The sequence below is a fragment of the Fukomys damarensis genome, unplaced genomic scaffold, assembly GCF_012274545.1.
Source record: "Fukomys damarensis isolate Sample0158 unplaced genomic scaffold, DMR_v1.0_HiC HiC_scaffold_2, whole genome shotgun sequence".
NCBI classification, from domain to species: domain Eukaryota; kingdom Metazoa; phylum Chordata; class Mammalia; order Rodentia; family Bathyergidae; genus Fukomys; species Fukomys damarensis.
The window spans coordinates 46,558,325-46,578,709 of record NW_022900914.1 but is presented as its reverse complement, the minus strand read 5'-3'; the positions used below and the strand labels follow the sequence as shown (position 1 = coordinate 46,578,709).

The following is a 20,385-nucleotide window of genomic DNA, read 5'->3' as shown; positions in this document are numbered from 1 at the left end:
TTATCCCCGCGCACCCCGCTCCGCCTTCCGGAGGCCCGACGCCACTTCGGCCTCCTGAGGCGCGGGTCGGGGTCGGAAAGTGTTGGAAGCGCGACGGTGGCCGAGTTACCCTGCTGGGGTGGCCGCCGCCTCGCCCACTGACCCTCCAGACTTGCATAGGAACGAGGTCGGGGGAGGAGAGTCGAGGGGACCTGGACAAGTCCAATAATGTCCCCGCTCGGCCTGTGCTTTTGGAGAGCTTAGCGCAAGGGAGTTGTGCCTAAGTCTCACAGCCGCAGGCGCCTCGGGCTAGGTGTTTGCTTTCAAATGGGTCCTTGCTGCGTCTGTGCCTCGAAGCAAACACCGGAGGAAGGGAGAAGGAGGCCTTTTCCCCCTTCGGTATTGGGGATCAAACTCAGGACCTCAAACATTCGTGGCTCAAGTGCTCTACCGCTGAGCTGTGTCCCCCAGCCCAGTTTACGTAGTTTACAGTAAAGAATCACTGTCCCAGTTCGCGCCCAAATCCCCACGCGAACCCATCGAGAGACACTAGAGAAAATGACTTTCCCAGTCCATGGGAATGGTCCTGTGGTCGTGATTGGAGCGGCATCTGCTGGTAGCTTTCAGCATTTTACGTCAGCTTTCAGAATCCAAATTTGTCAGGCCATTCATTGTATTCTCCGGGTTTGGTTGTCTGAGACTCAATCCTAGAGAGGGATGGAAGGGCGGAGGGCTCCCGCAGAGAGCACCCTGAGGTTTAGGACCTGGAGAAGTAAGTTCTATCGGGGCTGCTCCTAAACACCCCAGCCAGTCCCTTTAGAAACTTTGGTGAACCTACTAGGAATTCTGTGTGGGAGAGTGTAAGGAGGACGTACCAAGTAAGGGCAGAAGACTTAGGGGAAGTTGGAAAATTGCCAGCATGGTGAAGCATGCTTTTATCAGACACTAGCCTTTATAAAATTAACTCCGTGTTGGGTGTGGTAGCCCACACCTGTGATCCCAGCACTTAAAGGCTGAGGTAAAAAGATTGCCGGGAGTTTTAGGCTAGCCTAAATTACAGATCGAGACTCTGTCCCAAAAAACCATAGGTAGGTAGGTAGATAGTCTTGTGATCTGATTTGATGGCCCGGAAATGAGGCTTTGATCCAGTATTTTAAGTGACTTTTTCCACCTGGAAGGTATTGCCTTCTCTAGAATACTGGTCCTGGTTTTATCTATTAAGAAAGCTAATGACCTTTACTGTTCTTTAAAATGACAAAATTAATACACCTGGAAAATACAGAAATGACTGAAGAGGGAATGGAGACACAAGATAATTACTGTGAATGTCTTTGTGTATTTCCTCCCAATCTGAACATTACCAAAAGCATTTTGTCATTTTCTGAAGTATTTTGCAGAATAGTTTTTGACTGCATACTCAATCATGTAAGTGGACCATATATATTCCATCTCTTATCGCTAAGTATGTAGGATTTTTGCCAGCTTTTTACTGGCACATACATCTAAGTACAGATACAATAGTTATCTTAAAAGAAAATGCTGTAAGTCGAGTTACTGAGACGCAGGACATATATAATCCAATGACTTTTTTTTTCAGTACTGGGCCTTTAAACTGAGCTATACCCACCCCCTTTTTTAAAAAATTAAGACAGGGTCTCTCTGAGTCAATAAATTGTACAGGCTGGTCTGGAACTTGCAATTTTCCTGCCTCAGCCTCCAGACTGTTAGGATTATAGGCACACATGACTTTTGATATGTTACTCAATTGCTTTCTGGAAAAGTTTTTCATTTGTATTCCTGTTACAGAAAATGGAACTGTTTTTCATGTTGTTCCTGATGTAGGATATGATTAACAAGACAAAAATATGACCAGCTTGGGACATGAAAAATGGCATCTAATTTGTTGTGGTTTATTAAAGTTAAATATTTTCATATATTTACTGGTCATGGAATTCTCTATGAATTAGCCACATCCCTTGTTTGTTTTGCTCCCAGGTGGCAGGGGGATGTCACTATAACTGAGTATATTGGCTTTATAGTGTAATGAGAGCCAGCTCTCCCAGGGCCTGTGAACTTTAGAGAGATGAACATCAGAGTTCTTGGTCTTCAGAGCCAAGGTACAGTAGTGAGTCCTCAACTTATGAAGAAGTTCTGCTCTGGGAGAATTGTTTGTAAGTTGTATTCATTCATAAGCCAACAAAGTAAGTCTTATGCAGTACAAGTATATCTGTGAAAGTTCACAACTCAAATGTTCATAGGTTGGGGACTTACTGTGTTAGAGCCTGGAGAAAGGGAAAATAAAAGCAAGGAATCTTTGAATCCACCAGTGTGCAGACTGTCACACTTGACTCTATTTGTTAACTCACCGAGAAAGAAGCTGATGAGTTGAGGTCACTGTTCCGGAGTAGACAAGCGTTGTACATTTTATTCAGCAGCAGCACCACTTCTTGAAGACTTTATGTCAGATCTGGGTGAGATTTCTTTTGGTATGTGTACACTATTTTGCTTAATCATCACCCAGGAGATACAAGATAGATACTTTCTACTTTCTACTGAAGTTTAGTGTTACGAAGCATCCCACATATTCTCATAAGGGCAGCAAATCGTAGGGCTGGGTTTTAAATACTAGTATAGTGATGCCAACCTTTTAGGCACTATTTCATTTGCCTGTATGTTATACTGCAGTGGGCTTGTTCCTAAAGGAAGAGGAGCAAGTCCATGTGGACATGGACACGTCTTCCAGTCTGTCCTTCCACAGAGCTGCACTGATGCCCCCTCTCCCTGGCCATGCACTACAGTACTCATGGAAACGTGACCCTTGGCATTGCCTGCTTAGATTTACCACACAGATGAGAGGGCAGTGGAAATGAGCCCTCATAGCTCCCTTTTGTGGTTTGGTGTGATGTCCATGCAAATTAGCTTCTCTGTTGACCCTGTGACTTTTTGTTTTTTAGATAAAAAATCTCAACCGTGGCTTTGCCAAACTGAAGGCACTTGTGCCATTTCTTCCCCAAAGCAGAAAGCCTAGCAAAGTTGATATCCTTAAAGGTGCAACTGAATACATACAAGTTCTCAATGATGTTTTGGAAGGATCCAAAGACTCAGAGGTAAAGGTTTAAGAATTTAGAAAAATGGTAGCATTTTTGAGCCTTTTCTATATGTGACGCACTGTGCCAAGTCATTTATTTATATATACTTTTCAGTTAATGGTTATAATAATCCTTAGATGTATTTATGATCCCCATTTGACAGAGGAGAAAACCAAAGAAAAAGTAAAGCCCTCACAGCAAAGAAGTGTCAGGACTGGAATTTGAAATCAAGACCCTGAGATTTGGAATCAAGACCCTGACCATCTAATTACTTACCTCCTGTCACTTTCCAGGGTGATAACTGCTGAATCTTTAATAGGATCTTGGGAGCTGGGACACAAAGAAGGGCTTCCGTGAAAGCACTTTGTGGCGGTAGTTTCCTGTCAACCGAACACCCATTAGGACACAGAAAGGGGTTTGTGATAATTTAATGGGACAATATAAATAGACCTGCTTTGTGAACTGTGAACTACCACTGTGTCACCAGCATTATCAGAGTGGGTTAGCTCAGTAGGCAGTGGAAGATGTGGGCTAATTTCATGGATCATTGCGTGCACAAGAAAACACAAAGGCCTGCAAATGGATCTGCCATCAGGGGAGATAAGATATGAAGAGAGAAAAGGCCTCTGAAATCCCTTAATAATGCCTTAACAGGAAGAAGTCATTACAGTGGAGAATATGGATGAAAACGATTGGAGGGGGTGAGGGTGAGTGGGCGTCATGAAGTTGAGGAGAGAATCTTAGGAAACTAAGGGTGGAAAGTAGAAGATGCTACAGAGACCAAGGAAGGCCAAGACTGGAAGGCAGCCAGGCCCAGCATTTTATAGGCAGGAGAAGAATGGACTAGAAATCAATTCATGGGGGAGGTTGAAGTGTATTTTGGTAACTATCTGGGGTTCAAGCAGAGGAAAGTGGCAAACTTCAAATCCATTTAACCTGGAAGTCTGAGAATGGAGAACAGTTTTGAAACAAATGAAAAGAAGGAAACTGTTAGGTCAAGTGGAAGTCTTTTTGTAGATAGTGGTATGATCATGTTGAGAGGCAATGAGAAAGAGAGGTATTAGAAGAAAAATAGTCTAGAAACTTTTGTATGGTGAAATTTTTACTTTTTTCCTCTTCTTGTCCTCTAGTCCTATTCAGGTGACTACCAGGAAGATAAGTTTGGATTAGATTTTCCTATTGGCTAAATTGGGTGGTTTGGTTGTAGTATGGTCATGGTGTTCAAGCATGTGCAGTGAGCTGCCTTAGTTTTCACTTGTGGCTTAATAATGCGACAAGAGTACTTTGTTCTGTGATGCATTCATTATAAGATACAAGATTTGTTCTATACCATACTACTTTAAATGCAATTGCCTATTGCATAACATTTTAAGGTTACAGAAGAACTTTTCTCTCCCCAATAATTTAAGCATTGCCTCTATCACTTAATGAAGCCTAGTCAGTTAAATGTTTGAAATATATTGATATAAATCTTTAAAATATGGCTGTCTTATTATACTCTTTGACAATTAACATGGTTTCTAGAAACAAGACCCAGATAAGCAGAACTATAGCAACAGTACTCCTGAACCACATATACCCTTGGCTAGAGAGCTATCCAAGGACATTATCCAACATACCAGCTGTGCCACTGGATTGAAGAATGAAGAGGAAGGGCCCTGGATGGACGGTGGCAGTGGTGAACCAGCAAATGCTTGTTGCAAGAGCGTGCCGCCTGCGACTAGGAGTTATTTCACTGGCCAGGAGTCTGGTAAAGTATTTCTTTAACATCACCATATAGCTGTCCAAAAGTTCAACATGTGTATCTTGAGCTATATGTCATTTCCCACGCTAAAACATGACTAAAAGAAGAAAATTTTCTAAAAGCACCTGGGTAGGGAGGCAGGGCTTCCTAATTTAGAGGATTATTACATTCCTAAAAGGCTTTCTGGACTCTGCTGTCTCCAGAAAAAGAAGTAGCTTGCTGTACACAAAAATTCATGGTGACCCTATTTTTGGGAATGGGGGCTGTCTGTAAGGGAATGTTTTCTAAGTAACAACAAAGCAATTTATTGTATTAGATCTTATTACTTTGTCAAACTGAAGAGGTAGCTGAAAGTAGCAGCATGCTTCTCCAAGGCCAGAAGGTGCATGTTTGGCTTTTGCTGTGGATCAGTGTTATGCAATTGAAGCCCCTTATTCTGTCCTGCCGTGTAATAAATGCCATTGAAATAAGAAAGGCTTGCAGGAAACTGAACCACGCATAGTGTTATTGCTCACTGTGACATAAGGGAAAACGGGAGCCATGGAGACACAAAAGATAGTGGGAGGTAGTTTAGAATAGCAGTTGCTTGTAGGCTCTGAAGGCAGACCACAGGGGTTCCAACCCTGGTTTTATCATTTGCTAGATATGTGACTTTGAATGAATTACTGAACCTCTCTGCTCCTCAGTTTCTTCATCTATAGAAGGGAAATGATTACAGCACCTCCCACACACATAACAGAGAGTTAAGTAGTATCACATCTGTAAAATATCTAGTATATTTCTCAGCATGTCAGGGTTCACTTGGACAGATATTAAATTGAACTGACTCACCACGAGCAGTCAGTATTGACTGGGGAACACTAATAAGTCACAGGCACACCAGCTCTGCAGTTTTTTGGGGTTTTTTCAAATGGCTTTCACCAATGATTTACTCTGGTTGGAGTCCTTTATAGGCTTCCTGTTTACTCACCTGTCAGTCTTGGCTTTCATTTCTGATTTGGTGGCTGTTTTCCAAGGGTTTCATTTTAATATATGGTTGGTCAGGATTTTCATATTCTGATCACTTGATATATAAAATTTCTTTTGCCAGTCAACACTTAGGAGACAATTCTTGTTATTACCACAAGGGGGCACACACTGCTGAGACCAAAAGAAAGTGGAAAAAAAAAAAAATGACCTGAGATGGACCTTGACCCTGGTTCCATTAGTAACGATGCTTCTACAAATGTTCCATAGTGTTAATGCATGCTAGATATTAAAGTGAGAATGAGACTTGTATTAAATCCTCGTTGATCCTCGTTAGGTAAGTATCGTGTCACCTCATACTTTCCTGCCAGTTCTGTTGGGCCTGGGCTGGGGCAGAAGGCTGTAGTGAGTATATGTGGTAGGCCTTTATTTTCCCAGGATCATAGAGCCTGGGAGAGACCACTTATAGTACATAGACTTCAAGTGCTGGCTAATATTTTCTATGAAGAACAGAAAAGTTCTCACTAGACCTTTCTTCAAAAAAGGGGAACAAGGCACTTCATCTTTAGCCTTTTTAGCACACCAAGTTTGTTAGTTGAAAGTGTGTTTTAATTCTAAGGCTGACCACATAATCACATACTTGAAATTTCTATATATCAGATATATGACTTCTGTCAAGGGTGACTTTCAAGGCTTGGTTATAAAGAGTGTTTTTTTTTTTAATAGAAGCATTCTAAGATTTCATCAGTTTTGTCAAGTATTTCTCATCTTTTAACATTTAAATCACTCATCTTTAAAATAAAAATTCTGAAATAATAACCTGTAGAAAGGCTGCAAGTATAATACAAAGAACTTCTTTTCCCTGGCCTATTTGGGAGTGAGTTGCCAACCTGACAACCCTATCCCTTCTTACTGTTTTATTTATTTGGGGGCAGTTTTGCTAAGTTGCTTGAATTTGGGACCCTCCTGCCTCAGATTTCAGGAGTTCTGGGATTATAGGCATGTACTCTTATCATACAGAATTGCCTCATTATTTTCTATGAACAGCAACTTTCTCCTAACATAAGCACAGCAAAACCACCAAAATTTGTAAATCAGTGTCAATGTATTTTTGTCATGCAGCTTTCAGGCCCCACTCAAGTTTCACCAGTGGTCTTAATAATGTCCTTTCTGAGCAAAAAGACCTAGCTGAGAATCATGAATTACATTTCATTGCCATATCTTTGTGGTGTCTTTTATTACTGGCTTCTCTGTGACTTTTAAGAACTTGGCACTTTTAAAGATTCTGGACTGGTTGTTTTGTAGAATATTTATTCATGTGCCTTATCTGTTTCCTCCTGATTAGATTCAGACTTTCATTTTTGGCAGAAGTCACAGAAGTGATGCTGTTTTTCTATTCATTGAATCCTATCAGATGGGGAAGATTTCAATTTGTTCCTCCTTGGACTCCACAAGAATCCTTTCCTTGGGTCCGATAGTCTATCCAGGCCACCACTTATCCCAAGTTGGGTGTCTTCTGTTTCAGCTAGGACCTAGATACCTCACTTTAGATAAACATGGGTCCCCTTTACTTTACTGTAACCCAACTAGTGGAATTAATTCTCAATTTTTCAAAAAGCAGAAAGAGAAATCAATTCTTCTATGAAGTATCTGCTGTTCAGCCATCTCTATGTTAGTTTTCTCTGTTAACATATTTAACTCTGAGATCTTTGTTTACATGTGAGTTGAGCAATTATTCAGCAACACTTTTACTGACTTTATAAAATGCTTGCATCCCAAAGATGAGTTCATCCCAAATAGGTGACTACTTGGAGTTTCAGAATTCTGGCCAGATACCCTAACTGGAGATCCTTCAGGGTTCTTACAGCTGACATAGCTCAGCTGAGATGCCCACATACAGAAGGGCTTAGGATTTGGAACATAGCCTCTCTCCAGCTTCAGTGTACTGGAGAGGGACCCTTGTTCCTACCCTCTGAGAGGATCTGGGGAGTAAAATTCTGGTGCTGGAAAGGATGGGCTTTTTGGGGGGGATTTGGAAAAGGAATCAGAACAGACTGTGCAAGACCAACAACGTTCCTCAGAGGCAGAATCCTGAATGAAGTACACAAGAATCTGCTGATGGCAGGGATGGAGATTAACTTCTGGGGCCAGAGCAGCAAGTGTGAGACCAAAGCAACAAGTATGTGTCCAGCCAGAGAGGGCCGTGACCTACATGAACTTATGCATCTGGTCTTGGTAGGGATAAGATTAGTTTCAAGGTCTAGGAGAAGTTGTTTAAAATTAGAGTTTAAGGCCTATGTATTTTGTCTTATTGGGCTTGAGCGTTGCTGAGTGCCAAGGTGCTAGCTGTCCTGTCATTTGTTTATTCCTTCTCTTTGTCACTTATGACCATAGCTTGGGCATTTCATATCATACATGGCTCTGAATTGTATTCAGAGTTGCCTCACGTGGAGGCTACATCTCTGAACAAAGATCAGCTTCAGTTTTGGAGTGAGGTGCCAAGAGTGATGGGATTGGAGGGGCTTTGGAAAGGGATATGTAGATGAACGTAAGTGTTGGTTATGGGGTCTAAATGTGTTGCTAGCATGAACTTCTAAATTTTGTTATATGGTAGGAAAGCTCCTTGAAAGAGCTTTTGAGAGAAGGCCTGTGTGGGTGGTAGATTTTTACCACTCTTCAGGTTGTGATAATCTAAAATTAATCCTTGGGGATATTTTTTAAAATAGCATTTCTGAAGTGAGTTGGTCTGACTAGTTGGGAGGAATTTGTTAGCACCTTGGGGAATCCTTAAAGCAGTGATGGCGAACCTTTCAGAGCTTTCAATGATAAAACAGCCTGCTGTGGCACACGTGCCATGGCTTCACCACCACTGCCATAAAGCCTCTCTTGTCTTCCATCTTACCTTTCCCCCAGGTGGCTGTAGGAGATTGTAGCAATTCTACCACAGTATCATGATATATCTAAGTTTCTGCATGGAAAGTAGGTTTCTGCTCCAGAGTTCACTGGTATCTGATGGGGCATAGTCTGATGAGGTTAATCAGCAGAGTAGTTTGGAAAATTGACTTTCTCCCCCGACCCCCTTTTTTATGGGAATGGGGATTGAACCCAGAGCGTTTGCATTCAGTTATATTCCAGTCTCTGTTTAATATTTTATTTTGGGACAGGGTCTTCCTAAGTCGCTTAGGCTGGACTTGAATTTGGGCTCCTCCTCCCTCAGATTCCCATTGTGCTAGGATTATAGCCGTGCATTCCCACACCTGGGCATGGGTGCTCTATGTTTGATGCAGTCCCCACTACTCCCTATTGAATGCATTAGCTCATCTCACCTGTTTAGTTAATTGACTGCATAGTCATGGACTCAGGGCACTGGGGCTCAGTGAAGGCTGTCCCAGTAACTGCATTTAGCTCCAGGGTTTCACTGTTTTCTAAGTTTTGGTCTCTAGGAACTGGTACTTTGGTGGCATATATGCTTATAGTCTTCGGGGCTTTGGAAAGGTGAGCTATATGGCACATGCAGAACAGGAAAGGTTTACCTTAGGGATGATGGCGACTCCAGTGGGACATTCCCTGGTTGGAGCTATTTTAGGGTGAAGCTCAACCAGACACCCGAAGAAAATATTGAAGGCTAAATTTGATCAAGATAAGAAGAAAATGTTACAAGGGACAAAATTCTTATTTGTTAATAAATACAAGAAAGGAAAATTCCTTTTTATTGAATTTTAATTTTTCTGTGGGCTCAGAAGGTTGACTAGATCATGAATGCAGGCTCATGTTTTCTGTGTGTGTGTGTGTGTGTGTGTACACATGTGTGAATTTTATGTTTTTCTTTTTTTGAAATTGGGGATTGAACTAGGGACCTTGTGCTTGTGAGGTAGCCAGTGGCACCACTGAGCTAAATCCTGGCCCAATTTTCTGTTTTGTTTTTGACAAGAACTGTACCTGGTATATGGCCTAACCTTGTCAGTAAGCAGAACGTTATTTAGGAAATGTGATAATTCCTTCTTTTTCTACTTCCATATAGGTAATTAGGACTTGAGGTAAAATTAATTGCAGTAAGTTTCCCCTATTCCACTGAACTTCCAAAGGAGTATTTATATGAGATTTTATAAAGGACCTTACAAAAGGTCATCACATTGGCCCTAAGTGAATACAGAGGATAAAGGCAGAATTGAATGGAAGAGTCTCTCAGAGGTACTGACTAGACTTCTCTGATGAGTTGTTCTGTTTTGAGACAGTTGGTTCTTTGTTTTACTCAGAAACCAACAAATTCTATGACAACATAAGCTAAGCCTATTTCCCAAGGAAGATCAGTGAACCTTACCACCTTTGACATCCTAATTCCTGGGTTATCCAGAACAGATATGGGATGAAATGGACTTCAAGGTCAAAGTATCAATGACAGATTTTCTAGTGGTGGAGGGTAAAGGGATTATAAGTAGAATTTCATTATTAGGGGCTTTTCCAGTCTTCTGTAGGTCACTGTCTTCCTCTTGGAAAGCTTTTCTCCCTCATATCCTTCTAGTTACTCATAGGGAAGATAAGCCTGAGGCATTTGCTTCATTGGAGTGGTCTGAGGTAAGGAGACAAGTGATAGAGTTCCCAAGCATCATGTGATCAGGACCAGGACCCCAAGGGTGAGGCTGCAGCTACATTGGGTGGCCAGTGTTCCTCTCATTATAAGGAGCTCTATTTACTGGAAGATTGTCTACATAGCTCTCCCTCTAGATGTGTGAAAGTGAGGCTTTTGGCCACAGTGCCAGATTCTAGTTTCTGGGTCCTGGATGAACTTTCTTTCTTTTTATTGAGTTTATTGGTACAATCTAGGTGTATACAATACAGTTACATTCATTACTGGGATCCTGTACCTTCACATGACAGGTCTTGGTTTTCATTTTTTCCCCTTGTCCCTGCCCTCCCTTCACCCCCTCCTCCCCTCCCCATTTACAAACGCTTTATTTCCATTTTTTCATTTTCTCACATTTTTTTTTCTTTTCCCTTATTCCCTTTCCCCTACCCTTCCCACTTTCCCTACACCTTTAGCCCTTTTCTTCCCATTTCACACTACTGGATGAACTTTCAAACAGCTGAGGCAGGACTTGCAGATGTGAGAAAATGTAATCTTACTTTCTGCACTGCAATCCACTGCTTTTTGAGATCTCTGTGAGATCCTTGTGATGCAGATGGTGGGAAAAGTCTTTATCTTGCGCCAGTAAGCTCCATCATCTTCAAATAAATGTTGAGTCCCTGGGCAGAGAAAAGAAGGCATAGCAAAACCATGGACATTCACAGTGGACAGCAGCACCCCTCAAGTCAGAGAAGCACCCCATAAGACAGAGGAGACAGAGGAGAGCAGCTGGGGTCCTCTTCTAACCTCCACAGTGTATACCCTTTACTATTCCTAGAGATGGAGAAGGGGTTGGGGAAATTGCTTAAGAAGAAAGAAGCTTTGGGGCCGGGGATTTAGCTCGGTGATTCTGGCTCCTGCCTCGCAAGCACAAGGGCTGGAGTTCAATCCCTGGTACCAAAAAAGTATTCTGACAAAGACAACAATCATAAATTTAATCATGTTTTCCATCTAACTCTTAAAAATAAAATAAAATAATGATCTAAAATTATTACAGGAATTTGGCCACTGCCTCTCAAGTGATAAGAGCCCAAGTTCAATACCCAGTACAAAAAATAAAAAACAAAAAACAAACAAAAATGTATTAGACTATAGGCTGATAGAATGCAATTACTCTTTAACCCTTTAGGTAAATACAACAATTATGAACTTGTCTCTTAGGGTTAAAACATTCCAGATATATAGTTTTTTTTTTAAATAAAACTTCTAAAGTTAAACATGAGCAATAACAAAAATCTGATCACAGGAATATTGGCAAGACTCAAGATCAGAAGAAAAAAGAGGTGTTCGTATGTATTTTGTGCCAGATACTTCCTGGCACTTTATACATAGTAATCCATTTAATTTTTACTAAATTCTATCCAGATTACCTGTGAGAAATCTAAGGAACAGAAATAACTTACCCAATATCCAACAAGTCAGCGAAGTGGTGGGGTTGCGGATCACATTCTTCTAACCATATTTATTGTAATGAAACCCAACCTTGAAATATAAATGAGACTAGACCAGAAAATAAAAATGTAAAGCTAAATCAGAGCAGTTGATGACAGTGCTTTTTTCCTTCCACAGTGATATACTTACTGGGTTCCAATAATTGCCTATGAGTTGCCTATGATTTGAGTTTTTATTTTTTAGTCATGAATTTGCTTATACTTTCAAGTTGAGATTTGAGAAAATGGAGAAAATACATGATGGGCTCACCACCCTGGTAAAGCCTCCACTGAGAATCTACTAACAAGCTTCCAATTTTTTTTCCCTATCCAACTAGGTTTAAAAATCATCATAGGATATATCAATCACATTGTGTGTCCTGTTTTTTATTTTTATGTCATGGTCATGTTCAAATAACTAGTCAGTTGAGACAGTTTTCTATTTGTTGGACATGTAAGTTTCCTTCACTTTTAATTCCTATAAACACAGCAAGTAATTTGATGCATTTATCCCCTTCTGTTTTTTTTTTTCCAGGATAGAGTTGCAGAAGTAGAATTCCTGGATCACAGGTAAGTACATTCTATGTCTTGATGCATAATGCCCACTTATAATACCCAGCAATGTACAAGTGCCAATTCTGTCATGTTTTTACCAATAATGAGACCTAGTAAAACTGATGAAATATCATATATTTAAATTTAATATATTTAACTATTAAGTTAAATCTTTTACTTTTTATTTGCCCTGGGGATTAAAGCCAGGTCCTCACACATGCTGAGCATGTCTTCTCCCTTTGACTGACATTTCTTTAGTATTCTTTTTTTTTCTTTTTATTGAGTTTATTGGTACATTTTAGGTACACAGTACAGTCACATTCACTGTTGGGATCTTGTACATGACAAGTCTTAGTTCTCATTTTTCCCCTTCCCCTGCCCTCCCTTCACCCCCTCCTCCCCTCTCCATTTATAAATACTTTATTTCCATTTTTTCATTTTCTCATATTTTTTTCTTTTCCCTTATTCCTTTCCCCCTACCCTTCCCACTTTCCCTACACCTTTAGCCCTTTTCTTCCTATTTCATACTGTTAATTATCTCATTAGGATTAGTTGTATTTCTTTTGTAAACTGTCTAGTCTGATCCTTTAGTCATTTATAATGAACTTTCTTTTCTGTTTCAGACTCCTACAAATGCACAAGTGAAAAGGCCCGGGGTTACCTTCTAGAAACAAATAAACACAGTCTTGAAAGTTTTAGAGTCTTTGATTTTTTTTTGTGGGGGGTAAAGAAATTTGTGATAACTCAAATTTAACAAATAACCTTTAAATTGCCTTGCCTGTCATAAATTCATTCATCTCTACTTTCTACTTCATGCTTTGAAGAAATAGGTTTTAGGGCCTTCCACTTTTGCTCTTAACCTCTCAAGAGATTTCCATTCTTATCTTCTTAGAAGCTATATCTAATATTTCTTTTTCCAGTTCCTTTGAATCACTTTGAGGAATAAGTGATTGCTACCTTTCCCATTGCCTTAGTTACTTTGCTCTCATTGCTAAGACAAAATACTTGATATTCAAAAGTTAAAGGAGGAAAGGTTTATTTAGCTAACAGTTCATAAAAGTTTCAGTCCATAGTTGGCTGGCTCCAAGACAGAGGGGCATCTTAGGAAAACAGCATTTCAAGATTCCCACATATTACCAAAAGCAACAAGAGATTTTAACCCCTTTAATCTTATCCAGACTACTTAGGGTGGGTAGCACTCACACCCTTAATCCTAGTGCCCTTAAACCTAGCACTGCACTATAAATTAATTCCAGCATCACATTCTAGATCCAGCCACCTGTGAAGAAGCCCCATCTGTGACTACATGAGGCTTTTGGCGATCATAACACCTAGGGATTTGATCTTCTTTCTGTGGTACTGGGTATCGAATATACAGAACACTGAGCTTCATCTTTATTTAATTTTAATTTTGAAATGATGTCATGCTAAGTTGTTTTTCCTAGGCTTGAATTTGCAATCTTCGTGCATTAGCCTCCCAAGTAGCTGGAATTACAGGCATGTGCTGCTGCACCCAGCTGGAAATTAATCTTTAACAGGGGTGCAAGATGAGTGTGGAGTTCAAAGTGTTGGCCCACAACAAAGAATTTTCAGGGTTTTCAAAATGCCCAGTTGAAAAGAAAAAAAAAGAATTCCGGGTGTGGTGGTGCATGCTTGTAATCCCAGCACTCTCGAGGCTGAGGCAGGAGGATCGCTGTGAGTTCAAGACCAGCCTGGGCTACATAGTGAGTTCCAGGTCAGTCTCAACTACATAGTGAGACCCTGTCTCAAAAAACAAACAAAAAAACCCCAAAATACCCAGCTGAAAACAAATGGCATCTTTGTCCAAGTTAGACACTTGATCATCTGGAACACAACAGTCTTCATCTTTATAACAACTGCTCACAAAGACCTGACGCTTAATCTATATTGGGTCCTGTTCTCTGCATTTTGAGCATGTTAACTTGTTACAATAATCCTATAAGATAGTAGTCATGGTTATTTCTCTTTTACAAGATGGGAAAACTGAGGCCTAGGTACTATGTGAGCTCAGCTGCAGTCACAAATACCACACACGAGGGTGGCCTAGCAACACATTTGTTTCTCCCAGTTTTAAAAGCTGAGGAATCCAAGATCAAGCTCTGGCACAGCTGTTTCTGTTGAGGGCTCTCTTGCTAGCTTGGAGAAAGCTGCCTTCTCACTGTGTCCTCATGGCAGAAAGTTAGCTAGTTCTAGTCTCTTCATCCTCTTCAGTGACTTGCAGAACTTTAAAGGTGCTGGCAGTGGGACTTGTTTCTGTTGAATGTGGCTTTGTATGCATTTGGGTTTCAAGTTAAGGATTAAAAAACCCTTTCTGATGTGAGTTGTACACCCACTAAGTGGCATTCATAGGAACTGGAGTAGGAACTGTGTGCTGGTTCTAGCTGCCTAAGAGTCATTAGGTACTGAGAAAGTCATGGTCCCAGGATCAAAAACTCTGGTCTGTGTGAGACATTGGTCCCAAGTTTCAAGACAGATCCTAAGAGCATTAACACCCTCTAGGAATAACAACTCCAGAATCCTGTGGGACAAGTGGTAGTAATGGAAAAAAAATCTCCAATCTGGGATCTTGTGTATTGCAAAGGACTGGGAGAAGAAACTAAGGTACTTAGTGTTTCTGTCCATGTGAGACTCTCCCAGAGGAATACATATCACCAGGCTTTATGGTTTAGCTCTGAAATGTCCTCCAAAGACTTGTGTATTGAATGCCTGGTCCCCAAGCCCTAGTGCTATTGGGAAATGGTGGAAACCTTAGCAGGTAAGACTTAGTGTTTGGTTTGTTTTTTGTACCGAGGATTGAACTCAGGACCTTGTGCTTGCTTGCAAGATGGGCAGCGGAACCACTGAGCTAAATTCCTGGCCCAACAGGTAAGACTTAGATAGAGAACTTGGAGCACATTAGAAGTGTGTCCTTGAAGGTGATGTTGGAACCCTGGCCCTTTTCTTTCTCTCTTTTCTGCTTCTTGGCTGGCATGAAGTGAACACTTTTCTTCTGTCAAGCTCTTCCACTATGATGTTTCTGCCTCACTACAAGCCTAAAAGCAGTGGAGCCAGCTGACCATGGACCAAATCCTCTGAAACTGTGAAACAAAGCAAACTTTTACTCCTCTGAGTTGTTTTTCTGAGGTATTTTATCACGGGGATGGAAAGCTAGCTAACACACCAGGCTCACTACAGTTCTAGCCACAGTCTTGAGGTCTGGACCTAATGTGAAGGTGGGAATTGGAGTCTGGGCTTCTCTACCCTCGTGCTTGTTCCCAGGGGTGGCCAGGGTTGCAATGAGTTATTGTCTCCTTCAGTAATAAGATGATCATTGGCACTTTCCCATTTTGTCTGTATGGTAACCCTCTGTGGTGAGTAATACTAATTTCTAGGGCTGCCACCATAAAGTGATGTCAAAAGCAGAGAATGTGCTGTTTCACAGTTCCAGAGTCTAGACCTCTGAGATCATGATGCCAGCAGGTATGGTTTCTTTGGTGGCTTCTCTGTTTGGCTTGTAAGTGGCAACCTTCATGTTTCTGTGTTGTCACGTGGTCTTCTATATGTACAGTTTGTGTACAAATTTCTTCTTCTCTCTCATCCACATCTCCCACATACCCTTCCTCTCTTTTTTATGGTGTGAGGACCAAGTTTCCAGGTCGCAGTGGGCTCCATGCCCCTTACCCAGAATAAAGTAAATGCAAAAGTTCCTTTCTGAAAAATTCCATTCTATGTGGCAGTTTCTCTGTGCTTTGACAATTGCAGTTCCTCTTTTAGGGCATCTCCACCCTGCTTCTGTTCCTCTTTTTAAGATAAGCTTCTTTTTGTAATTCAATTAATATACAAATTAAGTATAGTTGATATAAAAGCTTCTTTTTGGGTGATCTAATCAATATAGGAATTAGTTATAGCTGATATAGGAATTAATTATAGTGGACATAGATAATCATATATCTTAGCAAAAGTCAGAAAAGAGGAATTAATTGTTTAAAGGCTTTAGGTAATTTTCCAATACGTACCCTCCCAGGACCCCATAATAAATTTGCAAATGTAAGCATTAGGTCATGTTCCAATGTGCCCTCCCCATGCCCCTTGATGATAAGGGAAAACTAAAAATAGTAACAAAAAAATCCTATATAAACTTGGTTCAAAGTTGGATCTGGGCTCTCAGTCTGAAGCTGCTGTAACGGTGACACCTGAGAGTCCAAGCTCGAGCTTGCAATAAACTCCTCTTGTAATTGCATCGGACATGACTCCTTGGTGGTCTTTGGGGACTTCACGACTTGGGCACAACAGTGGCACTTTGCACTGAGCTACATACCCAGAAACTTTTACAAAACTTTTTATTTTGAGACAAGATTTGCTGTCACTAAGTTGGCTGGGCTTGAACTTGTGATCTTCCTGCCTCAGCATTCCTAGAGTGCTGGGATTACAGGTGTATGAGCCATGCCCAACATATGTCCTCTTCAGTACAGCAGTCACATTGGAACAAGGCTAACACATATGATCTCCTAGTATCTTCATTATATCTTGATGGTAGCTCATTCTACAATCACATTCTGCGGTACTGAGGGTCATGATTTCAACATGCAAATACTAAGAAAGGATACAGTAAGTCAGGCATGATGGTGCACACCTGTAATTCCAGCACTCGGGAGGCTCAGGCAGGAGGATCCCTATGAGTTCAAGATAAGCCTGGGCTATATAGTGAGTTCCAGGTCAGTCTCATCTACATAGTGAGACCCTGCCTCAAAAAAAAAAAAAAAAAAAAAAGAGAGAGAGAGGATAAAAATATATCACTGTTATCTTTCCTTTATAGCTGGGAAGAAACCAAGGATCATGGGCTTTCCTGAGCCGGTATAGTCCCTAGTTCAATTTTCTTTCCAGGTTGGGCCTCATCCATGGGATGGCTGAACTTTCATTTGTTGAGAAATTTGTCTTCAGAAGATCTTGACTTATAGTTTTTCTTTGGTCTTTCTTTGAAAGCACTTTTCCCCCTCTCTTTAGTTTTAAATTGTCTTCCCCTACGAGTTTATCATGATCTGAGTATAAGTAGGAGGCAAGCCTCAGAACAACCTGTCAGAGAATGGGAAAGTGATATAGGAGAGAAAAGCTCACAGAAGGTGCTTGGCTGAGAAAGTACTGCTGTGGATAGCTGGGGCTCAGTCCTACTAAGACACTCTGGGAGATCATATAAAACCCACCTCAGAGGCATCTTCTCAACACCCAGGGTGAGCAAGCTAAGCTACTGCTCCACTAACTCTCCATAGTCATGGGTTGAGGGCTGATCCCAGGGGGTGTCAATTCCTCCAGCGTTTCCAGCATTCCCCACTGATAATCATGCCTAGGCCTGGAGAGCACTAAAGCTAGCTATCTATGATGTGTAACAAAGTACTCCAAACTTAGAACAATGAATTTATTATCACACAGTTTCCGGGGATCAGGAGATAAATCTGGACATTATTTAACTGGTCCTCTGCTTCAAGGTCTCTCAAAGTATTGGTCAGGGCTGGGGTATGAGCTGAAGAGTTTGCTGGGGAAGGATCTACCTATAAGCTCAGGAGGCTGCTAGCAGAAATCATTTCCTCTGGGACTATTGGCTAGACACCACCTTCATTTCTTTGCCCCATGGTTCTCCCCAGTATGGCTACTTAGAAGCAAGCAAAGAAGAAGGCAGTCGAGGGTCTGTTAGCACAAGAAAGTGTCTTACATAATGTAACCACAGAAATGACATCATGTTGGTTATTTCCCACAGGTTACAGGTGAGTCATGGTTGCACCTAAGGGGAGTGAGTTTTACAGGGTGTGGATGCCAGGAGGTGGAGGCCCTTGGGGCTATCTTAGGGGCTGCCCTTCAAGAAACCATGTGTCCCCTGCACAGCCATATTCTCTCTCTACAAGCTATTTCTGTTCAGAAACATTTTTGTCAGAAGACCCAGAGACAAATAACTTTATGGAAAATTAATCAGAAAATCTAATTTTATGCTTTGTCTGGCCACAGGGGCTCACTAGCTGTGTTCCAGTTTGGGTCTGGGTTCTCCTGGGCTTTTCTGTCCCAAGTTGAGGGCCAGGCACCCAGCACTTGCTGCAGTGGGAACCTAAAAGTTTTGTGGACTGCTGATGGCTGCAGCCAACAAACTTTGTGCTTCCTTTTGTTGGATTTCAAAGTAAATTTGGAATTGAGTGAGGATTTTTAGACATTCAGTGAAAAATTTACATAGTCTATTAATGTGGAACTTAATGACATCTTGTTTCCTGTCTGTCATTGGAACAATTCCTGGAGCCGCTATTTTCAGCACTCTTATGATCAGATGGAGTCTAGGAGATGTGGAACACATTTTCTTTAAAAAAAAAAAAAATCCTCGATGGCCGAAGGAACAGAATCACTTTTTGGGAGGAGGAAAGTGTATCTGCTTTGTCAGTGTCTTATAAAAATTCTACTTTTAAATTTCTAATTTTTTTGTCTCTTTTGGAAAACCATGACACATGGTAGTTAAGGCTTATGAGCTCTGACAGCCAGATTGCTTGAGTTTGAATACTGTCTTAGCCAACTATTAGCTGTGCGGCCTCCAACAAATGATTCAATGTCTCTGTGTCCGTTTCTTCATCTGTAAAATTCGGATATCATTCTCATAGTTTCTTGTGAGGGTTAATTGAGTAAGAATACACACTAAAGGCCAACGAGGGTTTGCTGTCATTAGTTTGAAAAACTAACACACTAGGAAGAGAAATTTGAGTGCTAGAGAGGATTTAAGAAACCTGCCATTTCTGGGCTGAACAAAAATTCTCATCATTTTGGGACTCTGTTTAGGGATGCAGCCCACTTTCCCTGTGATTTCTGTGCTTTGGAGACTAGGTTTCCAGATTCCTAGATCTCATCACCCATTGGCCTCAGTAGTGTCACAGTCCCCAGGAATGTCTCAGGAAACACATCACTTCAGGGCTTCCTTGGCCCACAGACCTTGCATATGGAGACCAGGGACAAGGAGAGGGTCTCACTGTCCATGTCAGAGCGCGCTGTGATTCTCCTAGTGGGCTTCCAAAGGAGAATGGGGAGAGGGCTTGTGACCTGTGTGCTTCTGAAGAAGGAATGGGAGAAGCTCCAAGTGAGGAAAGAGGGTGCAGGGACCAGGTATGTGGGGGCTGAGGTGGAGGTGGGGGAAGTGAAGGAGAAATTAATCCTGGCGGGGTTGCTGTGATGGCAGTATTTCTTTTCTAAATCAGTAGTAGCCCACTTAGAGTGGAAATTCTTAAATGCCAGTGTGCAAAAAAATCACTAGGGCTGTTTGTTAAAAACAGCAACTCTTGAGTCCCCCTGCAGAGACTATTGTGGGGAGAGCTGTGGTAACCTGGAAAGTAGAAGAAGCAAAAGCGCTGAGGTCTGGCTTGGGATCAGTAGCCAGAATCTTTTCTGGCTTTGAGTGAGTGTTGATTTGGGGGAGCTCTGGGGGCCTGTTAGAGACCATGGAGGTATAAAGTCGCAAGCTGTCCCCTGATGCTTACTACTTGTACAGGCCAGGCTTGGAGAAATACTGTACACAGTGCTATAGATGGCCTAGGCAGTGCCAGCACAGGGAGTTAAGTGGCTTCATCAAGGTCACAAGACTGACGAATGGTAGGTCTGAGAATTCCAGGTCCACGCTCACTACACACCTGTTCCCTGTGGTGTGCGAGGCTGGGGATGGGGAGAGGCCTAGGAGGTTGCAATGAGTATTGGGAAGGCTGGGCAGTAAAAAAAAAAAAATTGTCCTACTGGAAAAGAGTCAGAATTAGAATAAAGATAATTTTGGTTTAGAATTCCTCAACAAAATGCTATGAATATTCCTAAAAGAGTTAACATCCAAAGGCAGGGTACCTTTCCCACACCAAAAATATTTTCCAAGTGTAAGCCTTTTTTAAATTTTAAATTTAAGTTTTTAAATTTAACCTAGCGAAGAGACAGCCCCTTAGGGAGCCGCCGCTTTCCTTTTCTTCCTAGTAACAGGGTGCTCCTCTGGGCGCT

At 41.5% G+C, this 20,385-nt stretch overlaps 1 protein-coding gene across 1 annotated transcript; it reads left to right on the top strand.

Annotated features, from left to right (window-relative positions):
* Window positions 1-537: 537 nt before the first annotated feature.
* Window positions 538-13,071, top strand: Figla (folliculogenesis specific bHLH transcription factor). The gene is made up of 5 exons (XM_010609820.1): window positions 538-663; window positions 2,934-3,086; window positions 4,593-4,818; window positions 12,368-12,402; window positions 13,011-13,071. Exons 1-4 carry the CDS (start codon window positions 538-540, stop codon window positions 12,370-12,372), a joined length of 510 nt encoding a protein of 169 aa, XP_010608122.1. The 3' UTR covers window positions 12,373-12,402; window positions 13,011-13,071.
* Window positions 13,072-20,385: the final 7,314 nt, after the last annotated feature.